The following is a 26705-nucleotide window of genomic DNA, read 5'->3' on the forward strand; positions in this document are numbered from 1 at the left end:
TCAAGGAGGATTGAAGGAACAGATGAGGAGGACCCCAGATAAATTCTCCACCCTTTCACACCTGCAGGTGCTGCTAGCTCTCCCATTACACTGCAAACAACCTTCAGCTACTTTTCGCACCCTCTTTCTCCAGAAGTCCTGAGGATGTTTAGAAGCCTAAAAATGCTGATATGCAGCACTTGTGCAATGCTGTGTGTTCCCAAAAGGATGAACTGGGATCCTGAGTACAGAAAAGGCAGAATGCGACAGAACAGAATTAAAATATCCCTTGTAAGTGTATCAGCATATCACTGCTGCATCATGGGTGCTCAAAAGCCTCAGACCTACTACTCCCAGCTCTGTGAGTTTGCTTTCCTCAACTTTGCCATTATCCCCAGAGACTGAAGCAAGAGAATTAAAGCAGAAACAAAAAAAGACCTGGTAGGGGACCTGGAAAGGAAAAAAAAAAAGGGAGGGTCCGGTGTCAATCAGGAAGTTTGCCCACCCTAACCTTTGTACCTTAGGTGGAGTTGTTTGTAAGCTGCTCCAAGTCCTTCTCCAGGGAATCCAATTGCTAGGAGAGCTGCCAGGTTTTAGAGGAAAACGATGGAGGAAGGGCAGCTGAGAATCAAACAATCATTCTCGAGTGCTAAAGGAACTTCTCCTCCAACATCACGTCACCTTGGAAGCAGCCAGCTTTTGGGAGCGGAAAGCCCGACTGCCCTTTTTCTTTTCTGGCAACATTACAGTGAATGAGCATAAACCAGCGAGCATTAATGATGTGCAATGACAGCACACAAACTTCTCTGGAAAAGGGAGGCTCAGTTCCCTCTCAGCTGGCCAGGCAATGCTCACTGACTCACAGGCTTCATTATTTTTATGCCGCCCTCTGGGGCCTCCAGAGGAAGCAAAACATTTTTATTCGTCAGAGAGCACATTTTTATTTTGATTTTTTTTTTTCTTTCTAAGCAGCCATGAATGAGGGATCTCCAGCTGCAGCAACCTCACATGGAAAGAGCTCGCAGTGTTTGCAAGGGAATTGGAAGGCAGAGAGGGTAACTCATCAATTCAGCCATGTCTCCCAACTGCACTGAAAAGGACTGGCTTAGTCAACAACATTAATTTTATGGTGCATTAGCACTACATCTCTTCTTTCTTCAGTATCATATCTGGAAGCAAATCTTCAGGTTGCAAGGAAGATGCACACAATCCAGCAAGCAGAAGTTCAGAGCAGCTGATCAGATCCCCCTCTACTCTTTTTGGCTGGTATTTCAGAATAGAGAAATCTCCTTGTTTGCCGATAAACCGGGAATCCTTTACCTGCTGAAAACTGCAGCAGTATTGCTCAACTGATTTACAGGGGGAAAAAGAAATTTAAAAGGCAAAAAGCTAAAATAAATCAAACAAGGAGAGATTTAAGGAAGTAAAACTGCTACCCAAGTTCAGTCTGGCTTTGAGATTTCTTTTTGAACAAGATACTGTAATGTATTGATAAGCAGCAGACAGGACTTCTGCTGTGTTTTATCAAAAGCTGCTCCAGCAGACTGGTGCCATATCAACCCCCAAGCAGAAACACCAGCAATCACCAGCAAACCTTTGTGCAGCATCTGGCGAGTCTCTGGTAATTTCCCATCTAAGAACTGATTTTGCACAGCCCTGCAAGCCCCAGAGAACTGATGGGATTACAACACTGGTAACATGACTCGTAACTCCCCCAGTGCCAACAGCACTAGAACAACAAGAGACTCAAGTAGCCTCCTACGCCAACTGAACAATGTGGTCCTTGCTCACCCTGTTCTACCCATGAAAGCCACCAAGGATGTTACCTAAACATTTTGTTTTAAATGAAAAAAATAATCCAGCTACCAGGCATAGCATCTGAATTACCTCAGCAAACGGCTCCTAACACAGAAATTGCAACGGTTGAGAGGGAATCTGCTGAACTTCCCTGCTCACCAAACATGACTTAATATGGGGTCCGTGGGCATCCCCACTTGTCTAGCAGCTTCTGGAGGATATGGTCATGACAGTGATTCAGACATCTAAAAATAAAGCCCTGCAGGCACAAGTGCGTGCGCAGCACCTGAGTCACTCCGGGCTGTGGGAGCCCGGGAGCCAAACTCATCTATTCCATTGACACCACTGCCATGGCCAAGCAAAAACCTCATCACCGAGCTCTGCTTCAGCTCCTTCTCCCCTCCTCTCATTCTCTCAAGCCCGTTTAAGTTCTTCCCAAAAAACCTTTGCTGGGCTTGGGTTTCAGTCTTGCGGCCGTCAGCTTTGAAAGTCAGAGCTGAAAGATTATAACCCAATGTTGCTGAAGCTGTTTATTCATCTCCAAGGTGACAGGATGTCGTCACAGGCACTTGGCAGGCCACCAAGCAGAAAGGCATTATTTCAGATGCTATAGGGAAAGCCTAATTGCTCACAACCTGGCCACAGGTTCAACAGCCGACAGACAAGGTTGTAAGTGAAGCCTTGGCTTCTTGTCTGCCCCACAGCACCGGCTCTGAATGGGAAAAACTCAGCCCTCTTTCATCCTTGGAGAGTAACCTCTGCTCTCATTCATCAGGCAATGGAAAAAAAAAAAAAAAAAAAGAGAAGCTGGCTCAGATCTGCCTGACACAATTTCCAGTTGCTTTGGACATTGCTAATTATAGTCATCTTTATTTTTGACCTCTGATTACAGACTCTTTGCACATTCAGTCTGAATGGCAAAGATAACCCCTCTTTTCTAGTAGGCTTGGGAGGAACCTTATACCCTGCCCAAAAGCCACCGCCCACACTCATCCGAGCTGAGCACAAGAAATAAGATTGAAAACATGGAAAGCATTTGCTTAAACATGCTCGGTTTTACTTCCTTCTTTAGCAAGTGCCACAGATCAAGGGCAGCAGTCCAGGTGAAAGTGTGATGTAAGCTCTTTTCCATGCATGTCCCGAGATGAGCTAGCTTCTCCACACAGGAGCCTCATTTCTCACTGTTCTGACTAGCACTGTATCCTCAGGGCTCAGATGCTGAAAAGCAGATATTCACTTCAGTAAGATTAAACATGTCTGCACAACTCCAGTGCACCATGCTGGGGGCTCACATCTCTGCACGAGAGAGAAAAATGAATTTCAGGAACCAAGCCAGCACTATCTCCTAGGGGCACTGCAATACCAGTGTAAACTTCCCTAATACTGCTTACTCAATAAAACAAGGCATCACAGGAGGGCTATGCAAATCCCTCAACTTTGAAGTACTGCTCTCCTGTTGCCCCAAAGGAGCAGCTCTCTATCTCCACACACCCAGACAAGTGTGTGTGTGAAGCAATACAGCAGCACTGCAGGTGTGAAATTTCTGATGTAATCAGGTCAGAAGCTGCTCTGACATTATTGTTGTGCTGCTCTGTAAAGGGTTAAGGAGCTGCAGGCCATATCCTCAATTCCATACTCGTTCTATACCTGATAGGATCTGCAACCAAATCACCAGCTTTATTGCCTGCCTACGGGCAGGAGAAAATATTAGTCTTCTATAAGCATGATTTGAAACATCAGTGCCTCCAGCAAGGGGAAACCAAGATGTTAATTGAACTGAGCAGCCCAGGAGGGAGCTCCCTCTTCCCTTCCTTAGCTGTAGGATTAGCATATCCCTACACCACCATGGCAGGAAACATGAAGTACCTTAGGGAGTCTAAGTGGGATGTCTGTCTTTCACTCTGCTGCACATAAACATGAAAGTTACTTTAACAGGAAACAATTATTTGTGGCAGCTTTCTATTTTATCCCATGTCCTCATGCCTGAATTAGAATCTCCTGGTTACACTGGTCTATGGTCAACAGGTTTCAAGGGAAAGGCATACTGACACCAACACCTGCAGTTCTCCCCACTCTTTTTGGCAGATCCTGACTTTGAAAGATACAGAAGACTGAGTTTCTGCAGCAGCAAACCCCATCAGATTTGTACAAACATCAACAACAAGCCTGAAGGAATTCATCCCATCTCTTACTCATCTCAGCCTACTGAAGACTTGAGGTTTCAGCAGCAGAAAAGAGCCACTAGAATATTACTTGTTAATTTAATTTTGAGGAAAAAGCTGCTATTCTCCAGCTGCTTCAGAATATTACTCAGCCTAATGCAGTGACAAGTCTGAAAATCCACTTAACAAGGGGATACCTGAGCCTGATTTCTTTGGCACATCGTTCTTTGCTGGCATATCTTGTATCGCCCTATCTGTATTTAACAGTTACTGTCATCTTTAATGGAAAGTCCCAAAAGGGGGCCCTACTAAGAATCAGTTTCAATTTTTCAATGAACTTTCAGTTTGCTCACACTGGAAGCTGGCCTGAATTTCAAGAAGAAGTACCTTCCATACTCATATACAAGAACCCAACAGCCAAAGGGAACCCAACTCAGGCTGGATTTCACCAAAACCAAAGCAGAACCTAATCTCAGCATCTCTTTACAATCTTGCTGAAACTATTCTCTTATCACAGAATAAATCTTGGGGCTACTTCAGTGATGTTTTTATCAACATCCCATTTCCTGATCATATCCCATCCCATTCAGGGCATGGCATTGGCTTTCAAAAGTGAGATCTTGACCAGAGCCAGCCAGGAAGACACACGAATGCATCGAAAGACCATGACCCACTCCAAGAAAAATAACATGCTTTAAAAGCCAGTGCCCAGATTCTGTGGTAGAGAGACCTTGAGATTCTATAAATAAGAAATAATTTTGTATTTCTATTTAATTTGGTTTTGACAAAACAGCAAACCCACAACTGCCAAAGCTATTTAAGCCTGTGCAACACAACGTGCGACTCCGTGGCGATCCTGCCATCAGCCCTGAAAGGTGAATCAATACTAATTTCAGTTTGTGGTCTGTTGAGCAATACTTTGGAGCTTTAGGAGGTCTGTTTGGAAAACAGCAGCCAGTTTGTAAGAGGAAACTTCAGCTCCACGAGGCCTGGAGCCATGTGGTGCAGGGTCAGGCCAGGCTGTGCTCCGCAGCCTCCGGAGAGCACGAGCCTGGTGCCCTGTCAAAGCTTCACTGTGATTAACTTTATGCTCCTTCACTGTGAAAAACAGGCAATAACCCAGTGATTTGTGCAGTGCATTCAGCATGTCACACAGCTGGGTTCAGAGAGACATCAAGAGATGTTTATAGAAATACCTGTGGCACTGTGGAAGGGTGAACACCTCCCAGATCTTCTGGGATCACTGTTACCAACTGGTAATGCACAACCTGCCCACAAAAGCTTCACCCCAGCTGGATTTTGAGTCTACACCAGGATCCAGCCAATAAGTACAAAAAATTACACTATAAATCATCTTTCAAGTAAAAGACAACCACCTATAATGTTGCAAGCACAGAACTGACTTCATATATATGATCCATGTTTATTAATATCACTTTGCAGTATAAGAATCTAGCACTGAGATTTGTGTCAATGTAGTAAAAAAGAATCTTTTTTTTCCTTTTCTGCTCAGAGGAAACAACCTTGTGTTGTGAGGAAGGGGTTTCAGGGGGAATCAGACACTGCAGGCATTGACTGCAGGACCTCCAGGAACATCTGCTCCACACAAGGACCACTCTCCCACAACACCCTGCACGACTTCACAAGATTTGCAATCTGAGCTTGGACCTCATTTATTTTAGCACGTTTTCAGGAAACTTTCCTTTCTACCCTGTTTACAAATTTACACAGCAAACTCACTTTGCCTCCCTCCCCAAACAAACACACATTTTGCCTTTTTTCTCCTCTGTATACTCATGAACTTTGAAGCTCAGCAAATAAACTCTCAGCTACGTCCACTTCTAAACTGCTGATTTCTGTAGAGGAATGACAGATGGAAGAGAGCTCTCCTGCTTCATTTTTGGCAACTCTACAGCCAGAAGTCTGAAGACACTCAATGTGCCCTCATTCCTCATTAACCTGAGAGCCACTTTTATATCTACTGCAAAGATTGCAGAACTGGAATATGGCTGAAACAAAATTTGAAAAAGGTGGTAGGTTTGGGAAAAGCTGCTTTATTAAAATGTATTGAAACTCCTAAGTCCATCTGCAAAAGGCTCCTGCAGCTTTGTATGACTTTAACCAGTACCATTTCCATGTCTGTCCCTGATATAACACACCAGCCATAGGTATAAAACACCTCTCAAGGCTTGATTGCTGCTATTTGATAGAAGACCAACACTATATATAGCAGTCACAATGATAATTATGAAACTGAACCCATATGGGAACTTTGAAAGACAGCCCTCACAGAAGATACTTTCAACAGGGATTCAAATCACTTATAAAAATAGAGAATTTAAAAAAATATAAAAAAAATATTTCTTCAAGTACAGTCAAGTAAATTTGCTATTTTTGGCAGAAAACAGAGCAGGTGAAGAGCTGAGCTGGTTTTCTGGCAATTGTACAAATCTACTTTTAGGGAAATCACTTCAAACTGTAACACACCAGAATTTATCATGATAAAACAGGCAACATTCAAAACCACAAGAACCCTGTAGCTCAGACTTTATAATGAGGGGGCTTCTCCATCCTGGAAAGCTTGAATCAAGGTGAAAGTTGGAAACTCACATGTATTATTCCCAGTTAACTCCCTACAAAGTTTTATTTTGGAATATGACTGTCTACTTGCAGAATAAATTTAGCTAATTAAAAGGCAAAAGGGCAATATTTAGAGATAGTTCTCATATATATGGGAAGTTGTTTCTCAAAGATAAAGTCAAGCTTTGTTGAACAGAAGTAGATAACAAACCTCAAAGGAAGAGATTTTTCTTATATGAACTGTCATTTTTTTTTTATTTAAAGGACACTCCTGTGTAATAAGATATCAGGACATAACCTCAACATTTTCCATTGTAAAGCAGAAAACCCTATTTTGTGCTCTCCTGTCAAGAACTGGGTCTGCATTTGCAAAACAACCCAACGAAGAAGCACCAGCTCCACTGAAATACTTTGTCATTCAGGAACTCAGGGCAGGGAAAGCCAGCTCCAGACCCAGCAGCACAGCTCTAGGCTTACATTTGATCCATAGTCTAAACAAAGCCTGACCTAGCACCAAACAGCCAGCTGGTTTGCACACAGAAATCTGCAGAATGTTACTTTTGCCCCTTTAATGAGAAAACTGCCATCTCTGTGTCTCCAAACTGACCGTGTGATGGTTTCTCATTTTACAAGCCAGAAATTCATGGCAAAAATTGATGAGGAGGGGATTCAGAGCAGGTGACAGCATCAGTGATGTGAAAAGCTCACACAGAACAGATGCAGAAACACATCATCATTGGCAGATGACCCACCTGGGTGATGGCAGCTCAACTCCTGAAGTCACCAGGAGCAGCTTTGAAGGACAAATGGAATAATTGTGATCCTGAAGCCACATAATATTCCTGTAATGGGCTTGAAACATGCTGCTGGTCACAGGCAGCACACAGTAAAGAGTTTGGCAAAGCTGCCCAAGCAATAAACAGGTTACTGTGAAAGAAATGACCAATGCTCACAGCAAATGACCCAGCAGAACCAACCTCACCACCCCTAACGAGCTCTCCAGACGCAACAGCATGAATGCTTACAGTCATTTTCAGTATTTCAAACCAAGAAACTGCTCCTCCATATTCTTAATTACCTCCCACAGCAAGACAGACAGGGATTTGGAGCCTCCATAAATGCTCAGTAGTAGAGAAATCAACCCATTAATTTTCTAAAATTAGGGCTACTAGGTTTATTTTATAGAATTACTAGCCAAACCAGAGTCCAATAATGAGATGATCTATTTGGAAATAATATTTTGCTTGGAGGAAAGAAAGAAACATTGTTTTCATCTCTAATACCCATAAATCACTGTATTTACAGACTACAGCTAGGGGACTCAGGGCCAATCTACTGATAGGCTTTCTCTTCTGTTTGCACCGTGTCAGCATCTGCTCTCTTCATGTGAAAACAAAAAGCTGCCCAAGGAGATTATGGCATTTTCACACCCTGGATCACCCAGGACCCAAAGAGTCTGCCTAGTTCAGCTCATTAGGAGCACACCACACTTCGCATTTCCTACTACTTTAATATTGTAAGTGTTTAGTGAATATAGGGTAACACTGGTAAAGCAGCTCTTGCTCAACTTCAGACAAATATAAGAGACTTCTTTATTACAAAAGGTGAAGTCACATGCTCCAAGGCTCCTTTCACAAAGTGATCATGGGCATAATAAGGTGAACACCAATAGGTACAATCAAAGAACACCCTCCTGTCCCTAGACATGTTCCTACTGTTCAATTACACTGTGGCAGACATGGATTGTTAAAGGATTTTCACACACCTAAGGAGCCATGTCTGGCAGTGATTTATTTATTTAAATAAACACATTACACCTATAATTACATAGTGCTTTTAAAGAGAACCCCCAAAAAACATCAAAAAACATTAAACTGCAGGGTAAAAGGTAACAGTCAAACATGAGAACAATCACAAGGAAGAAGAGACATTAAATTCCAGAAAAAAAGGGCAAATCACATGGATTTGAAAGCTTGCTAGGGGCTATGCAGGGCTATACAGAGTCCACTTATCACAGGTAAGAATTCAGATTGAATTCTGGAGGTCTAATCTGAAATACAGAGAGTCATAATATTCCTGGGGGTAAACAGCTCCAGAGAGCATCAGCATTGCCAGAGGCTTCTTCTGCCAAATTACCACCACTCTTACTTGAATTGACACCTCCTGGTTGTGTACTAACACAACAATCTTGTATTATATTAACCTCAGTCAATCATTTTTCCTCCACAGAGGCACAGGCCAGGAAGGGAATTTCAGAGTTCAAGCCCATTCTCTTGCTGGATCATAAAAATCCCAGCATTACTGTATCACACAAAAGGTCTCCCACTGGGACTTGATGCAAAACAAGGAAAACCAAAACAAGGAAACAAAGCAAACAAGGAGAAATCCTTAAACAAAGAAAGAAAATCTTTGAAATCATTGGCCCATCCACTTAAGTGCTGTTAATTCAAAATTATCTTGATTCCAATAGCTTGTTGGAAATTTTCAACGTAGTATGTGTCACTTTATTTAAAAAACACGACCTACATTTGAATTTCTGAGTAAGAGCACAGACGTACACAACGCTTTGCATGCTAAAGATGCGGCTTTATAGTGGCTCAGATTTCACACATTCCCATCTTTGAACGGCAAATCTGTTCCCACTCTGCCCATTGTTATGGGATCTAAAAAATCCAGAGCCACAGAGAGCACCTGACCTGGGAGTTCTGATAAAAACCAGGCTATTGCAGAGAGACAGCAGGAAAAAAGAGGCCGCTCCACTCTTTAATCAGGTTGAAACGCTTGGCTGTGGAGAGGGGGGTTCAATCTCTCCAATCCACATTCCCATCGCTCACGCTGCTTTCTTAATTAGCAGCAAGTGGACAACAGCTGTCAGTAGCCTGGAGGCCAGAAAGTTATCAGCAAAAATGGAGAGAAACACAGAACGGGGCTGTTAAATGCACCAGTGGTCAATAGAGGCAAGAGATCCATCCACAGGCAACATGGGATGCTTTGGGTTGGAAGGGATCATCTCATTCCAACCCATGGACACTGCCTCATCCACTGACACTGAGAGGATGCTCTTCCTGCTGGCTTTAGTCTGGTTATTTTAACATATGACTAACTGTAATTCAGGTTGTTTTGTTTTGGTTTTTTTTTTTTTTTGTTTTGTTTTGTTTTGTTTTTTTTTCAGTATTCCCGTAACAGGAAAATTTCAACTAAGAATAAAAGGAAATGGGAAGGCCATCCTAATGTCTTGATGAAAATACATGGGGGTCAGTTCAAAGGCACAGCAGAATAAAGGCTTCAAGATTGTTCCAGAGATTTTAGGCATAACAGTTGAAGCACAGGAGAGAGGGGGAAGAAAGGATGCTTTACTTAAACAGTAGACAGAAATTTTAGCATAAAATAGAAACTTAATCTAGAAGCCCTAACCTCAAACAGCACAGAAGAAAAAGACTCTACTCAGTCATTATTGTCTGTGTATTAAATCCTGTAAGCCCAAGTCACTGCCTTGACCTTACTGTACCATGTATTAGACTAAAGTGGGTCAGGAAGAAAATTCATTCCCAAAGAGGTGACACCCTCTGGTCAAACCATGTGCTTATCTTGTAACACAACTCACTGACTGTCTGGATGATCAAGAAATAAAGTAATTGCTTCCCTGTTGGATGTCCTGATTACTGCCATTTGTGGCAATAGGGATCTCAATTCAATTGCAAGCAATAAAATGTATTATTAAAATTCCCCACTGCCCATTTGTTACTGATAAATTGTCATCACCCCAACTTCTTCAGAAAAGTCAGGCTTCTTTTGAATTTGGCTTTATTCTACCCAGAAAGCAGGGATTTGGAGCAAGTTTCTGAGGCCTGGCTGGCAGTTCTACCAGTTCTAAATATATCCCAGCTTTCTGAGCTTGAACTTATGCAAGGGAAGCTGGGACGAAGATGGAAGTATTTCCCCAAGCTGCCAGTAGACTAGCAAGACATCTAAAAGCCCTCATCAAATTAAGTGCTTAATTACAATTCAGACTTTGAGACTCTGGAAATTAGGATAATCTTCTGGGAAATTTAGCAGTCTCCCACAAAAGAGATTGCAACATACAAGCCAAAAAAAGCAGAGAGCTTGGAGAATGTTATCCCATCAAATCACACCTTGTGCTAGATTCCTCACCCTAATTCCTGGGGAATAAGAAGTGAGATCCACTTAATTTCAGGTTCTTGAACCATTGGGAAAGATGAGGATCAACATTTAGGAGGCTAAATTGGGAAAAGCTGTCTCATGTAAAAAGCTGAGAAATGTTTGTTGAGTTGATGGAGAGCTGCCTGTGAAGGAACCTTATCTCACTTGACTTCATGAGGGACTGTGAGGTGAGGCCACAAAGGGCACGGCTTGGAGAAGGTCTCGACACAGTCACTGGAACAACCACCAAAATTTGGGCAGCACAGCAATGGCTGCAGGCTTGCCAGCTCCGTTCCTCTAGGTGGCATGATCTGTGCACGCATCACCTGGATCTTCCCACGCAGACAGATGTCACCACTACACAGCACTACGTCTGCCACTCTCACTACCTAGTGACATCCCTAAAAGCATCAACTAACAACCCACTCACAGGCTACACAGCTCCAGTGATGACTGAAAAGCCCACAGAAGCTCCTGGAGAAGCAGAGATCATTTGACCACAGTACCACGTGGAGACACAGCATAAAATGAAAGGAGGGCAGGAGTTGTACTCACTGTTCTTTCCAACTTTCCATCACCACCCATCATGAAGTCAGAGGTACAGAAGAAATGTCTGCACAATACTCTAAAAGTGTAAAGCTCTAGGTGAACACTAAGCATTACACATTTTCCTTTTTGATTCATGAAATTATTGCAAGGGAAGTGAAATCTTGATCTCAGAATAAGCCGGAACATCCCACACTTCCCATTGTTACCACTCTCATGAGCCATCACCCAGAATCACACGGAGCAGCAAGAGGAGCTCTGCTGCTTGGGCAAGATGTGCAAGGATGTTCTTTTGTGTGACACATGTACCACTGCTTGCTGGCACATCCCTGTACATCTCCAGGACAACGCTGCCGAGTCAAAACCTTGTGACACAGAGGATGCACTATGAGCAACATGAGTGTTACCATCCAAAAAACCTGCAAACTAAGAGAAACAAAGGGGAGGGAGAGCTGACAGGGAGGAAATCATATCCTGGTATCAAAGACAACAAAGGACAGAACAAAATGAAAAGTAATCCAAACCCAGAGCTCAAATGGAGAATGAAGGAAGTGATTGAACTCGGGCTGGAGGTATCTCAGAAGCTGAGCTATGACACTGGGGTCACATGGATAATGAAGAAGCTGTAGGGGAGAGGGTTTTTCCCATCAGCAGCTTATCTCTGCACACTCAACTTCCAGACAGGTTCACATCTGGAGCATTGCACTCCTTGCTCACTGTTTTTTCTGTGAGCCAAAGGTCAGCAGTGCTGCTACAACCTCCCATACCCTGGATGAGCCCTCTGGAGCCTGCTGCTCACACCTGGTACTGATCAGAGGGGTCTGGACCAAAATCAGAATTTCTTTTTCTAGATAATGTCAACTACAGAAATTCACAAAAACGTTCATTAATTCAAAACAAATCTTTTGGCGGAAATCTATGGAAATCTATATATAATCTCATCAGAAGTCAGCTCTGTGATTAAAACCAGAGAATATAACAAAAGAAGTCACAACTTGCTCATCACCAGTGCATTTCCAGTGAGTGCCTGGCCTAACACAGGTCCTGGCAGAAACCCAGGCTAGGTCACAGGGTGCTACAACATCAGAGAATGCTCAAAGCCATGCAGCCAGCAGAGATGCCTACCTGCAGAAACAAAAACTGCTGCATTAACTCAACATGGAGTAAATCAATTAAATTTGTACCCTGGAGCAAGAGTCTGGGGAGTGTCCAGACAAGCCTTAACAAATATTAACTAGCCTGAAGTTAAATACCTCTCTGTAAACTGTCCTACAGACTTTGATACCCTAAGAACCAGAATATTTTTCCCCAATATAAAATTCCAGGCAAGTGAAAATATGAAAGCAGTTCTTCATACAGCTTAACTAGACTGATCATTTAAACTTGAGCTGCTTCCTAGAGATATTAGGGCTTTCACAAGATTTTTTCTGTGGCTTACTCATAATGAACAGCTGCTCTGGCAACTGCTGGAGTCAGCAGGTACTTCCTGCCCTGAAAAATAGTCATCAATATATCTCAGTACAGAAAATCATACTCTCTTTAAAACAATTCATGATAGGCTTTAGATACCAACTGGCTCCATGACAAGGACACTCCCTTAAACAATGGTTACACCCTGTATACAGCTAAAAATGAAATAGCTGAAAAGGAAGACATTTTACACAAGTTCCCAGGGTAAAGCACATCTGAGAAGCACTGGTCTGGGACTGACATTGTTCTATTGAAAGAATAAATATCTCAGTCCAAATTGTATTTCCTTCACCACCTTCCCACACTTGCACAAGGAGAAAATCCCTCTGAGCTTTCCTTTTATACTTCTGGTGCTCTCCGACAGAATGAAAACCCAGCGTTTTATAAGACTGCAAATAAATTAGAAGTGCTGCAGATTATGATTTGCCCTTTTGTTAACATCACTGATAGCACCAGTGAGCCTGTTTGCCAGCATAGGAGAGGTCTGAAACTCTTTCAGTGTTGACTTTAAGCTGAATACAAATATTGAGTGAGCTGCCTGTACATGGAGTCCTCAACCACAGCGAGCTCCTCGCATAGCAATGCTGCTTACAATGCTGCCAGTGAGCAAGGGTGTCAAAACAAACATCATTGTATTAATTGCATCTGTTGATGAACCAGCCCAAGAACAGCCTTGTTTCAATCACTGGCTTTATAAGACAGCACTGAAATGTTACTGTGAGTGTTGAGATGGATGAGTCAACAGACAAAATACAAAAGCATTTGTAAAGAGAGTCTCACTGGAGTAATTAGAAAAGCTGCACAGCCACACAAAATGATGGCTTTTATTGACATAGCTTGCTCATAATAGTCCTTAACTTAGTAATGAGTTTCAGTTTTGTTTTCTGCAACCTTTCCAGTCAAGGACAGGCAAACACACAAGTACTGTTACCTTTGCAAAGGTGAAAGATCAGTAAACACATAACCAATCTGAAAATAGTTCAAGAAGTCATGCCAGATACTAATCCTCACTTGGGGAGATACAAACGGCTCTTCCCTGTATTTTGGAAGCTTTCCTTGACCTTGTGGAGTAAAAGACCTCTCAAACTACCAGGTAAATATAACACTGGGGCTCAGGGTCAGCTCAAGGCAGGAAGCACTGGCCACACATCCCCAGCCAGCCTCTCCTCCTGGTCTTACTCGGCTGAAATAATCTCTGCAGTGTCACATAAGGTCAGGAGATTCAGGTTACTGAAAGAATGACATTTTAAACCTGATCTCTCTCATCCAAAACCATCTGCAACTCATCTTTTAAGGCAGAGATTATTCATTCTGGGGGAATTATCCACTAATCAGTTTTTATCTCCAAATGAGGTCCACACGCTTGCAGCCAGGTCTGGCAGAGGTTTAGGTTCTTCCACTCTCAGGGCAGTCTCCCACTGGACAGATTTTAAAATGCAGCTGATGGCAGCTCCATGTGCTAAGAAAACCAGCCCAAATTTACCAACCATTACCATGGGCCAAGGTAGGTACAGAGGTACAAAGCAAGGCTCCAGTTACGAGTCACCTTTACTGGGCTGGGGGTAGTTTTTTACACCTTCATGCCCAGGGAACTGCTGTGTGAGCTTTCACAGCACCCTGATGTTCTGAAGTAGGATAGAAGCAAGCAAAACCACAGTGCACAACAGGAGAAGGAGACACGAACTCTGATATTTCCACCCAAACCACATGCACAGAGAGAGGTCAGCACAGAGCTCTGGCTCTCAGCACACTTGCTCACTAGCCTGGCTGCTACTCCCTGTGATATTTGTCACAGCCAAGTATGAAACTCAAGAGAAGCACGTGGTCCAGTGAAGTCAGACCCCTGCATTCTGCAAGTGCTTCTCCCCTACTTATTATAGCTCATCCTTCAGCTCTGCCCTGGCACACCAAAGCATTTTCTATCCACTGCTCAATCAGACAGCAGTTCCTCCAATTGCTTCTGCTCACCAGTACGAAATTCACGTTCAGCACCTCCCAGAGGTGACATCCCTGTTCTGTAGGGCCTTCCAAATAAGATGTGCACTTCATCTGCAATTATCATGCAAAAATACCCCCACAAAAATCCAGGCAGATAAACTCCCTCCTGCATTTCACCCAGAGGCACACAAAGGCAATTACTGCAGAACTTGCAGTTTGCATCGGTAAACACAGCAATGTAATAGTTTTGGGTTATCCGACTTTCAGTTTTGAGGACTATGTTAAAACAAAACCAAAGCCAAACCAAAACCAAACCAAACTCACCCGGATTTCTCCTGACAAGCAAGTTGTTAAACTGGCCCAAAATCGTATTTTACCAAATGCAAAAGAGAAATTCTGGAGATTCTTCAGCTGGTATGAATCAGGATAAAAGGCATTTCACAGCTGTAGAAGTGAGAATATTTCAGGAAAAAAAGAGATGTTTTTAATTCCCTCTAGTTCATTTAATAAATTCTAAACATCATAGCCTAAAATAATCCTGACAGACAAAAGTAGCCCAGACCTTCTTATCCAACAGAGTACAACTCTGCACTCACTGCCTCAAAACTATTCTCTACCCTCTCTTGGGTAAAATAGCAGGGATGGAGGGAAAGAAACTATTTAGACTGAAGAGCAGAAACCTCTACTCAGACCCATTTGTTTTACTCTGCAAGTATTGACAGATGAGTAATGAAAACTTTGCTGCAGACACAGACTGTTCTTCAAGGCAGCATCAGTTAATAAACCACAACCACAGCTGCAAAAATATTCAGGAATTTAACTAAATGACTCCTTCAAGGGCAAAGGATTGCAGGAGGAGCCAGTTTTTGTGCTTTGTTATCATCCCAAAGGTTAGGATCAGAGCATGCAGCACCAACACAAACCAGTGTTGCTGTTTTAGACATAAAAGCTTTGAATAACAATTTCATTAAATGTATACAACTGGGTACTAATATTTCTAGTATGACTCTTTTCCATTATGATAATAATTGAAACTTAGTATACTATGTTGCCAAACCTTTTAGATGTGAATTATCTCATCTGAAAAGAATTAAATGGTAAAAACAAATTAACATAATAATAAAGCTAACAGCCTGTGAGCTGTCAGAAACACAGGAGCATCAAGGCTGGAAGAAACCTTCAGGATGATCTGATCCAACTGTCAGCCATAATCTCCCCAAAACCACATTCCCAAAAGCCACATCCAGGCATCTCCTGAACACTTCCAGAGACGGCGACTCCACCACTTTTCTGGGCAACTTATTCCAAGGCCTGACCCTTCTTTCAGTGAAAAATCTGAGCCTTCTCACAGGACAAGCCACAGCACTGGCCTGGCACATGGCTGAGAAGGTTTTGCAGGCATTGCAGACCTGGATCAGGATGCTGCCCCACAGCCACGGGAACAGCTCATGCTGGCAATGATTTCAGAAGCAGCTGTGCCCACAGTGGATGGGGGAATTTTTTGGTGACATTACCAATGAAGCCCTGACAGAGTGGATAAACCAATGTACCAACTTTAGGTACAAAGTCCTCACAGAGTTTGAGAAGTCTTGTTGGTTGGGGGCTATGTATAAAACACGAATGGGATGAGATTGCTGTGGAACTCATTTTGAGTTGTTTATTTTTTACTATCAGTCTCATTACATGGTTATGACAATGGGAAGATGATAGCAGCTTACATCTTAGGCAGTAGACTAGGAACTTAATGTTCTAACTTACTTTAAAAGCTTTTTGACTAATCACACAAAGCAAAAGCACATTGACAGTAGTTATATCCAATCATTATAAATACACATAACTTTTGGTTAAAATAATGTTCTCTTATTTTGAATACAGTATTTGTTTGTAAACTTTACGATACAATGTACAGAACTCCATTATTAAGTTTAGAACTTCTTAATATCTCACTAGATATATTTTTCTGCAACTTAGGGAGTTATTTTACTTAAGCATTAATACACAGACTATTGTTCTATTTGTCCTTTCTTTCTACTTCTTGTATAATTTTTCTGCTGACAAATCTTATAGCTACTGCTTAGCTCTAAATTACCATCTTGTTGTCTCTGAGGCTTGCTTTTTGCAACGTGCCTAAAACCCTCTGATTTTAAGGAATCTCACAGAGACGTATCCAAACAATGACGTGGACAATCAACAACCTTCCAACATCCTTTTTATGGTTACTAACACTCTTACACATCTTGTTGCCAAAAGACCCTCAGGATTTATAGATAAATTCCTCTGCCCAGGGCAAAAGAGGGCTTGGAGCCTGCAGCTTGGCACTCACCAGGCTGGCAGCCAAATGGAAGCTCAGGGAAATTCTCCTGGGTATCACTTGTGGTGCACCTGATGTCCCCAGGGAGCCCTCTGAGCCTTACAGTGAAACACACACCTCACATTTGAGGTCTAATGAAACAGGTTGTATTTCAGGATAAAATCTATGAGTAAGTGCTGCCAATGAATATTTAGGGAATTTATACAAGTGCTTTCACCCGAGACACACAGGAATAAAACTATCTTTGTTTAAAGGCTACCTGGAAATAGGCACAGAGAGTTAATAAGAACCAAAATCTCTCTTGGCATGGTTTTTAAGTGTTTCTTTGCCCTGCAATTGTTACCAGGCTTTTACTGGCAAACCACCCTTCACTGCCCTCGACTGGCTCCTCTGAACTGCCTCCAAAACACACATATTTGCTTTTTCCCCCACAAAGGTTTTGCTTTTCCTTGGCATTCCCCATTCCAGGCCATTCACAAGTCATGTTTGCCAAATGGCTACAAGCATGGGACAGCTACATTTTCAACTTTGCCATAATGAAGGCCCTATCTGAAGCCTCTTTGATCTCCTCAGACTTCCTCAGAAAATGTGCAGAAATTTAAATAAATTTTAATATCCATTCCTCCACAGAGTTTGACAGAAATTGGCCAGTAAGTCCAGGAGTTGTAACAGAGGATGGATGAACTATCACAGCTGCTTTATGTAAGGATGTTACAGATTAAGGAAGAGAGGTGCAGACAAGGAGCAAACTTATCTCTCAGAGATGTGCCAAGTTATGCATGATGACTTGCTGCTTCTTCTTTAAAGGGATTTTGTGCACCTGAATATCACAAAACTGGCCAGAGCTGAGAGTGCCAGTTCATGTACTTTAAACACCATTCCTAAAGTTCACTCCATCATTTTAACAGGGTGGTTCTACAATGTTCCAAAGTGTTTCTCCTGTAAAAAAACAACATCCCAGACAGAGCAGGGGACAGAAGTGCTGCTGATTCCAATGACAAAGAGCAAACAGCTACACACCTAAGAACAGAAAAAACAAGCTGAAAACCAAGAAACTCCCCACCTCAGTTTGTCAGTTATGTTCTAGATATTGCTTATAATGATACAAGATTATGGGGTTTTTTTTAAGTTGTGTGACTATCAGATGCACCATGGTTTTGGGTACTACAAATTTTTCCCACACAGAAGCTCAGGAGAAGCAATTCCAAGCAGCAAAAGTTAAACTCAACCCCTGCACTGCTCTTACCATGCTCTGTCAAAAATCTGGCATCAGCCTTAACATCTGATTTCATGTGACCTTTCAAGGGTATTTATACAGACAAACCACCTCCTGCACAAACCAGTGCTCTACATTTTCTGCAAATCCCTGTAAATTCATAGATGAGTTCTAACTAAACCTTTTGGCAGAATTCCCTAGTTCCTCAAATGTATTATTCTTATATATAGTTCTACTAAGAAAAGTAGAAAATGGAGACTTAAAAAAATTAAGATGGAAAATACATATCCAAAGAGGGATACTTAATTTTCTTGTATGTGAAAGCTGTAGCATACATCACTGTCAACTGTGAAATGCAAGGCTGCATCAAAAAGGAAGAAAAAAAAGGCAAAATGCTCAAATTGACAAAGTTAATGCAGTTAGAGCACAACTGAAAGGATCATAAAGCACCCAAGAAAAACTGTGTTTAAACAGTATTGTCCTGCTAACTGAACCCATTGTCAGATGGATTCACTGAGCTCTGCTCTCCAGAATTGATTGGAATGTATTCTACAACCAGAACTGCAATATTGATCTCCCTGGGTGCCCTTTGTTACGTTTGGTTCATAAAGGAAACTTTCTAAATACGGAATTAATTCCTCAGGCTACTGTAGAACCTCTTGGGCAGCACAGACAGGACAGACTGGTAGACAGGACGCAGTCAAACCTATCAAAAGGAAAGGGATAAAACAGTATGTGCTGTATATTTGGAACACACTTGTTTTGGTTCCTATTTTAAATATTAAAGACTCCCTGCAAAGTGCAGCTGAATGGTTACAGAACTATTTATTCAGTCTCCAGTAAAAATTCTGTCAAGCTTTAATCCACCAACCAAGCTGCAGTATCTGCTTCCTCCAACCTTACCAGCTGTGAGTAACTATTCTTTGATTTTAACCTCCACTGATTTTTTTCCTTTCTTTCCAGAAGCCTAAAAACAGAAAATTCTCATGAATTTTCTTTCAAATTCCAAGATTTTGTACACGTCAGGGATGAAATTAAAGATCTTGTTTAGAATATAAATGGGACTGGTTCAGTGAATATGTTAAGTACTCAACAAAGGGCATCCCCCCATGAAGCCTTCAGAGAGAAAGAATGAGAGCATGAGAGTGCAAGCAAGCTTTAACCTCTCTCCCTGGGCAGAATAATGGATTAGGGTTTCCTCAGAGGTACTGATGGCCATGCCAAGATGTTAACTTGCATCACAAAGTGCACAGGATTTTCATGGCACCAGAAAACCTCTACCCAAAGCAGCGGACACTGTCACCCAGATAAAGTAAGATAATGCAAAACATGTGGTTTATTTTCATTTCAAAAAGCCTCATTTCTATAATTAAAAATCTCTTCTTCAGTGCTACTCATGCTCATTTGAGCCTTAGTGTGGTTATAAAATGGGAAGCAAAAAATTATTCAGAATATAGCTTTTATCAATTCTCAGATCTTCTAGATCTTTTAGAGAGTTTCCTAAATACAATACAAAGGAGGTGTAGGAGAAGCAGTCCTCCCAAATACTGTGAATATTGTACCTCCCACAACACCAAGAGAACACTGATACAGTTTTTTTCATTTACTTTTTCCTATTCACTTCTCCCTTGCTCTAACAAGGAAACATTTTCTTACAAACCCCACAGAAGGTGAGCTGTGCAAGCAGCTCAAACAGCAAAGAGATTTAACATGAAGAGACTGTTTTGAAGCTGGAGAGCTTCCACTGAAATATGCAACCCAAATAAAAGCAGATCAATAATGTGATCCATCAGCCTGATCTCAGGCTGCTTCACAGAACACGTGAGGACATCATTTCTCTGTCACACAGATGAAACTGTTTGCTCTGTCACTGCCAATGTCAGACACCTTAAGAAGAGACTGGAAATGTATTTTTAAGAGTGGATGCTGTGGGTCAGGGAATAAAGCTGTAATTTGTCAGGATGCAGTAAAACGTGAACAGCACAACTGCAGAACATTCCTCTGGCAGCACGTCCCAACCTGCAGGATTCCTGCAGCTTTTCCGGATTGCTGAAATTCATCTTCTGTCTCTTTGCCTTGGAACAGAGTCCATGAAAGCTGTTGGGAACGTCCTCCTTGCCCGATTTCCCCCTTTGCCATCAGCCTCGTCCTCTCCTCCCCGCTCTCCTTGCACGCAACTCAGCCCCCGCTCCCTCCTCTCCCATCACTGCTGGGTTGGGCATCCTCTCAATTTTCTCATCTTTCAGCACACTCCATCAACATGTGATGCCCCTTTTCCTTCTCTGGCCACCTTTTTATACACCTTGACATGCTGAGGCTGCAAATTCGAACTTGCAAAGACAATAAATCTAGTTTTCCTTCAACCTGCTCTCCCTTTTCCTCTGATCTCAAGCCCTGAGAATGACACCCTGTTCTCCTTTACCATCCCCTCATCCCATTATGTTCTGCAATATTTAACTGCAGCAAAACTTTAGTTAGTTAGAAAAAAATTACAAATAACAAAGCTCATATCCTTGCAATAGCTATGTGATTTTAATACTCTCTCCATGACACTGGCTGAATCCCACAGTCATATGCTAACAAACAAAAAGGAAAAGTATAACTCCAAAGCAGAATTTTCCAAGTATTCAGGCACTTACATCATAATAAATTTCAGTTCTTTGCAGAGAAAAAAGCCTATTCTGTCACAAATCTGAGAAGCTGAAGGACCCCTCTCCATGCATAGGATTTTTCTCTAGATAATGTAATGTCTCTACAGGCAGAATACAAGCTGGAAGGATTTATTTCATGCTAAGCAACAGTACAGAGGACAAGAGCTTCCCAAACTAGCAAAATACACCAAATCTCAAGTTTCAGCAGAAAAAATGCTGTGATTATATGCTTTGGAAAACTGAACAAGTTATATCCACTACATGTATTCAAACTATGCAAAATGATGGGTGTGGTGAGGAGGGGGAGAGAGGAAGGAGGCTATTAAATCACCTTACCTGTAATTCTGACATGTAATTTGTTATTTTTAATATACAACATAGTTTCAGGTGTTTTATCTGGCACAAAGACATAAAAATGTTCTTTATCATCTTACCTTTGCTGGGGTACAAGGGATCTTCCAAACTGGGTGCTACGGTAACAAACAACTCCAGCTCCCACTAGCTCAACTGAGAGCTACCTATAATACACATAAATGATGGAGGGATTGAATTAAACCTCATTAGCCATCAAATGCCTCTGCCAAGGAAGGGACAACATCTCTCCAGCTTCTTTAAAATGAAGTCTAGAAAGTTAACTCCTCATCTTCCTCCACTTTCAGTTCAAATGCTGTTAAGATTCTGGATGGAATGCTCTCCTTCCAAAGATCTGTACATCAACAGCAAAGCTCATTTTGCCAATTCTACCCTCAGGCTTTCCACTTTGGAATAAATAAGGTCTTAATGTGCATTTCTTAAAAAAAAAAAAAAAAGACCACACCTTTGCATTATAATCTATCTGCACCTATTGTAGAGTTACTAGAGCATCAACTGCAATTCAAAACTTCCAAAAATATGAACAAAACCCCAGTGAAAACTGAAAGAGGAGTTACAGATTGACTCCCTTCCCTAGAAACACACACCCAGGTTTCTTCCACTCGGGCAATACATTGCAGCAAGCAGCACCACACAAGTGAATCAAGAGATCTAAATGAGGGATATTTGTTTTATGATCTTGATTGACAGTGAACTTCCACTTCTCTCTCTGCCTGCCAGGAGGTTAGCAAGAGCCAGTGAGTTACCACCACATAAAAATCACAACCAAGAGATATATTTAGTCACCATGGTTCAAGGAAAATGATTGCTTACACTGAAAATAAATTTAGCAATTGTTTCCAGTTTCTGATTTTCACTGACGAAGGCACAACCCAGCTGCTTCACATTCCAGTAGCCTTCAGCTGTCTTTTTTCTCCACTCCTTGCCCACTTCCTTCTTACAACTGCTAAGACCATCTCAATCCTGCAGCAGTTATCCCACAGGCTGCATTTCGGAACACACCACCTGTCAACCTACAATGGCTTACAAAAGATGCCAAATCCTGCTCCTTGTGCCACTTTGCAGAAATCAGCAATCATCTTGTACCTGTATTTTACCTCTACACAAAACCAGCCTGAATGGTTGATGCTGTCTGAAGAAGTTACAGTAAAACACACGTGGGATGTCACTATGGGAGCAGCACACAGGAGGAAACAGGAGGTGCTGAAAGCCTGACTAAGGAAGAATTGGAACTGAACTGCCTTTGGGGTTGAGAGGTAAGTTTTTTCAAGGGTCTAATTTTCAGATTTCAGGTAACTCCTACTTTGTCTGAAAACCACCAGCAGAGAAGCACTTAAGCTGGTCAACTGCAAAATTTTCTAACCTGAAACCCCTCACTTAGTATTGAGAAATATTTTACAGCTGTGAATACACAACAGAGCTGAGAGAGTCCTGCCTGGTAACACACCTAAACATGACAGACAAAGAGAAACTGCACAAAACTGTACAGGTATATAAAACAGGCAGGCTAATTTCCATAAAATGATCCAAGGCATGATGACAGTTCAAAATATACCCTCTGCAAAAACAAAATCTCCAGGAAACTTCACATTTGTACAAAAACATCCACAGATGAACAATTCAGGATTACAAAAATTGGCATGAAGGGCTCCAGATAGAACATTAAATTTCTACAAAGATGAGAATAATGTGATCTCCTGAATTGTTTCTTCAATTTTGTCATTTTCTTAATAACAGAGCTCTCCTGGAATTACCCCTAAATGTTTATCCCACCAAAACTAAAGGGTGAGAATTTGAGGTGAATTTGCTTATCAGGGAAGTGCTTATGAGTAAAAGGTAAAGCCAACAGTGTTTTTGGTCTACTGGGAATAAACACATCCCATTGAGTCCTGAGCAGAACAGAGATCACTGCCTGCACTCCAGGTAGCTAACACCCGAAACAGCTCTCTCAAACAACCTTTAGCAGGCAGCTATTAGAAAAACAAGTTCACAAGGGAAATGAAAGCCCTGAAAGAAATAACAAGACTAAGACTGAAAACCAAGTAGAATAAACCTTCAAAATATGGCACCCATATGTTCTTTGGTTTTAATAAAAGAGCATTTTTGACTTGTTTCATGACAAGCTTTTGGTTCAGAGCTGATGGTGTCTAATTCCTCCCTTACTCTCCCTGAATGACGGAGAGTAGCTGAATTCCCTGCAGCACGTAATCCATCAGGTAAATAAAAACAGGAATTCGTGCATCGCCATGGCAACAGGAAACCAACGCAGAATCTGTGACCTCCTCTGCTCTTTCTTGGCATCCCTATTTTGGATTTCACATCAAAACCAGAAAGAGCAAATATTTTCTGAAAGTGAAGACAAAAAGTCACAGTTCTGGAGTAAAGGGAAGCCAATGGCCATTCCTTCTCTTCAAGCCAAGGAGGGTTCTGCTTGGGAAAAGTGTCTGGAAGTCTCATGGTGGCAGCCTAACAAAGCAGGGCCTCTAACACTAGCAAACCCCAAATAAACCATCTTCTCCTACGTTACCAGCTGGCCACCCTTCAGTCTAAAGCAGAGCTCTGAATTGCTCTACAGTGACCCTTCTGTTGATAAAACAGCAGCACTGAGAGGCTCCAGAGGGAGCCTTGTCTGCTCTTCCTTCATGGGCAGGATGGAAGCTGTTATCTCTAATCATTTATTATTGTTTTTTATGGAGTGCCAACAAGGTGTTTCAGTTAAGGACCCAGGGAGCAGATGTATGAGGGTCTCTGGGGGTCTGACCCTGCAAGGGGTAACACATTTTTTTCCAGCAGCCTGTCTAGATGGACACATGAGTCAAACCAAAGCCTACTCCAGAGGCTGTCCCCATGGCTTGTGACCAGGCAATAGTCTATTTTATTTATAACATAATGCACCAATTTCTGTCCACAAATTCAAATGTACACGAATGCACAGACCTTGGACCCCACAGCATTTGTTTCACAAGTCTGTATCCTTTGTTCTGCTACTGTACACGTTTTTACAAACATTACCCCAGAACGGCTGTAGTGCTACAAGCTGTGTTTATTCGGTGACGCTATTAACCAAACTGTTTGTGTCAATCAGAAGTTCAAACACTCAGAAACAGCGATGGAGACAGTGCTGCTCTGGAACAGCTGGCTCCCAGCCCTCCTTTCCTGACTCTTCTCCTCTCATTTATATTTGGACTGGATTTGTTGTTTTTTTTTTTTAAATATCCTTCCTAAAGAAATGAAAGTACAAGCAGTTGAAAGATGACAGATTCCCAGATTTACAGTTTCTCTTGTTCAGCAAATCATCACTGTGATAAGACTTCCACTAGAACAAATGTCCCTGCATCAGGGCTTCTCCCACTGCATCTTCCAACTGCACACTCACAGCATTGACCTGGGGATGGATCTCGCACAATCCTTGAATCCTTCAGTGGGAGCTCAGTGTGGCTGGTCTCTAGTTTGCGCAGGGTATGATTTTATATGGTATTTTATTGCTATTATATGGTATTTCATATGGCATTTATATTTATATGGTATTTCTTGGCCTCGCTGCTCCATTGTTTATGGAACCGTGCTGAGTTTGTGTGTGTCTCCAGAGTCATCTTCCTGTGCCTGAGCTCCTCACGCTGCCTCTCTGGTGTGGAGCTCTATTTACTATTCTCCCAGGGTTATTTACTGCACGCGAATAAACAAAACGTGATCACTTATTTATACGTCTGTAATTACTGTCTACAGTTACTAAATCCCAAGCCAAATTCACCTCCAGCATAAACAAGTGGCAATTATTCCAGAGCTGGCCCGAGGTCTGTGTACTCTGCTAACACCTTCCCTGCTCGCTGGAGTAAAGGACAAGCATGGAAAAGCTCAGAAGGAGTTGGGATACTCGGAGAGGGATGGAGCACGGGATCAACCTGCGATATTTCTGGAGTCACATTTGTTCTGCTGATGCGGGGCACGCTTGCCGGGCAGTAACTCACGCCGAGGTGCTGCACGGCTGCCAGGCTGCTCATCCATCCCCCGGGGCTGCTCCAGAACCCGCAGAACACACCAGGGCGGGATGGGCACGGCCAGTGCTGCCCGCTGCTCTCCTTGGAACCGGGCATCCCTCCTGCATCCCTGGCGGATGTCCTGGGAAGCCTGGATGCTCCACACAGCCCTAGCCGGGCTGCTGCCCTGCGTTCCCCAGAAGGAGACAGCCGAGCTATTCCCCACAATGAAATATACAAAACAGCATCGATTTTTCTCTGCTAATTAAATACAACATAATTAAACTACGTAAGTTCGCTGCTTGATTTGCACAGCACTAATTGAATCTTTAAGCGTACTACTCCCACTACAGAGAAAAACAGGGTCATTGAACCATCTAAAGTGACAACTGAGAAGCAGGCACGACTCCAGAAGCACAGAGAGACAATATGATCCGTGCCTGAGCGTTTCCTTGTGAGAGCTGGAGGAACCTCAGCAGCCTCCCCTGGCACTGGCTCTTGTGAGCACCCCAGGCATAAGAGAAGAGGGAGGAAAAAACCTGCAAGTTCCCTCTGACATTTGCCCACGGACTCATTTTTTCTCATCCTGCACCAACACCAGGAGAGGAAAGTTGGGAGAAGTTGAAATTATTCATTGCGCCTAGGCCCCAAAGCGCTGCAGCGCCCGGCTGTGCTGATGGCTCGGCTGCCCGGCAAGGACGGAACGGGCGCAAGAACACAAAAATTCAAATAAAGGAGTTGGGAGGAAAAAGAAGGAAACGGCGAGGAAAAAGGAAAACGCGGAGGAGACACAAAGCCCGAGCCAAACAGCGCCCGGGCACCGCAGGACCAGCCCCCGGGGGGACGGGCAGAGCATCCCCGCGGCCCCGGGCCCGGCCCCGCTCGCTGTCGGGAGCCCCGCCGGGCACGGGGGTCCCTGCCCGGCTGCCCCCGCCCGCCGGGCCCGCGGCACCGCCGGCACCTCCCGCGGCTCCTCCGGCGGCTCCGCGGGGCGGCGGCGAGCGCGGCCGGCCCGGCGCGTCCCCCCGGCCCGCGGGCCTCGCGCCGCTCACCTGCTTTCTCGATCTTGCCGGACATGTCGGAGCCGGCGCTCGGCGCTCAGGCCCGGCGGCGCACGGGCTGCCGGGCTGCCGGGCTGCCGCTGCAGCCGGGCGCGATGCGGGAGCGGCTCCAGCGGCGGCCGCGGAGCTGCGCCCGCCCCCTGCCCGCTCCGCGGAAGGGGCGGCCCGGGGCGCCCGGCGCGCACGCCCGGAGCGCGGCGCCGCCTGCCGGCCGCAACGGGAACCGCGGGGCGGGGCCGGCGGCGCGGCGGGCGCGCAACACCCGAGGAACCCCCGCGGGCCCGAGCGCTGCGGAGGGCATCGGGATCCGGGATGGGCATCGGGATCCGGGATGGGCATCGGGATGGGCATCGGGATCCGGGATGGGCATCGGGATCCGGGATGGGCATCGGGATCCGGGATGGGCATCGGGATGGGCATCGGGATCCGGGATGGGCATCGGGATCCGGGATGGGCATCGGGATGGGCATCGGGATCCGGGATG

The 26705-nt window shown here is 43.5% G+C and overlaps 1 protein-coding gene across 10 annotated transcripts in view; it reads right to left on the reverse strand.

Moving 5' to 3' along the window:
• The window catches only part of RAPGEF1 (Rap guanine nucleotide exchange factor 1), an 84785-nt gene extending 58412 nt beyond the window's left edge, over nt 1–26373 (reverse strand). For 7 of the 10 annotated variants that reach the window (XM_077787891.2, XM_077787890.2, XM_085594176.1 and 4 more), the window contains exon 1: nt 26213–26371. In XM_077787891.2, coding sequence (XP_077644017.1) covers nt 26213–26237 — 25 coding nt within the window. In that variant the 5' untranslated portion in view covers nt 26238–26371. The other 3 variants (XM_085594173.1, XM_085594177.1, XM_085594174.1) reach the window with 3 other exon arrangements.
• Between the last annotated feature and the right edge of the window lie 332 nt (nt 26374–26705).

Source organism: Lonchura striata, chromosome 17 (genome assembly GCF_050655825.1).
Source record: "Lonchura striata isolate lonStrDom1 chromosome 17, ASM5065582v1, whole genome shotgun sequence".
NCBI lineage: Eukaryota > Metazoa > Chordata > Aves > Passeriformes > Estrildidae > Lonchura > Lonchura striata.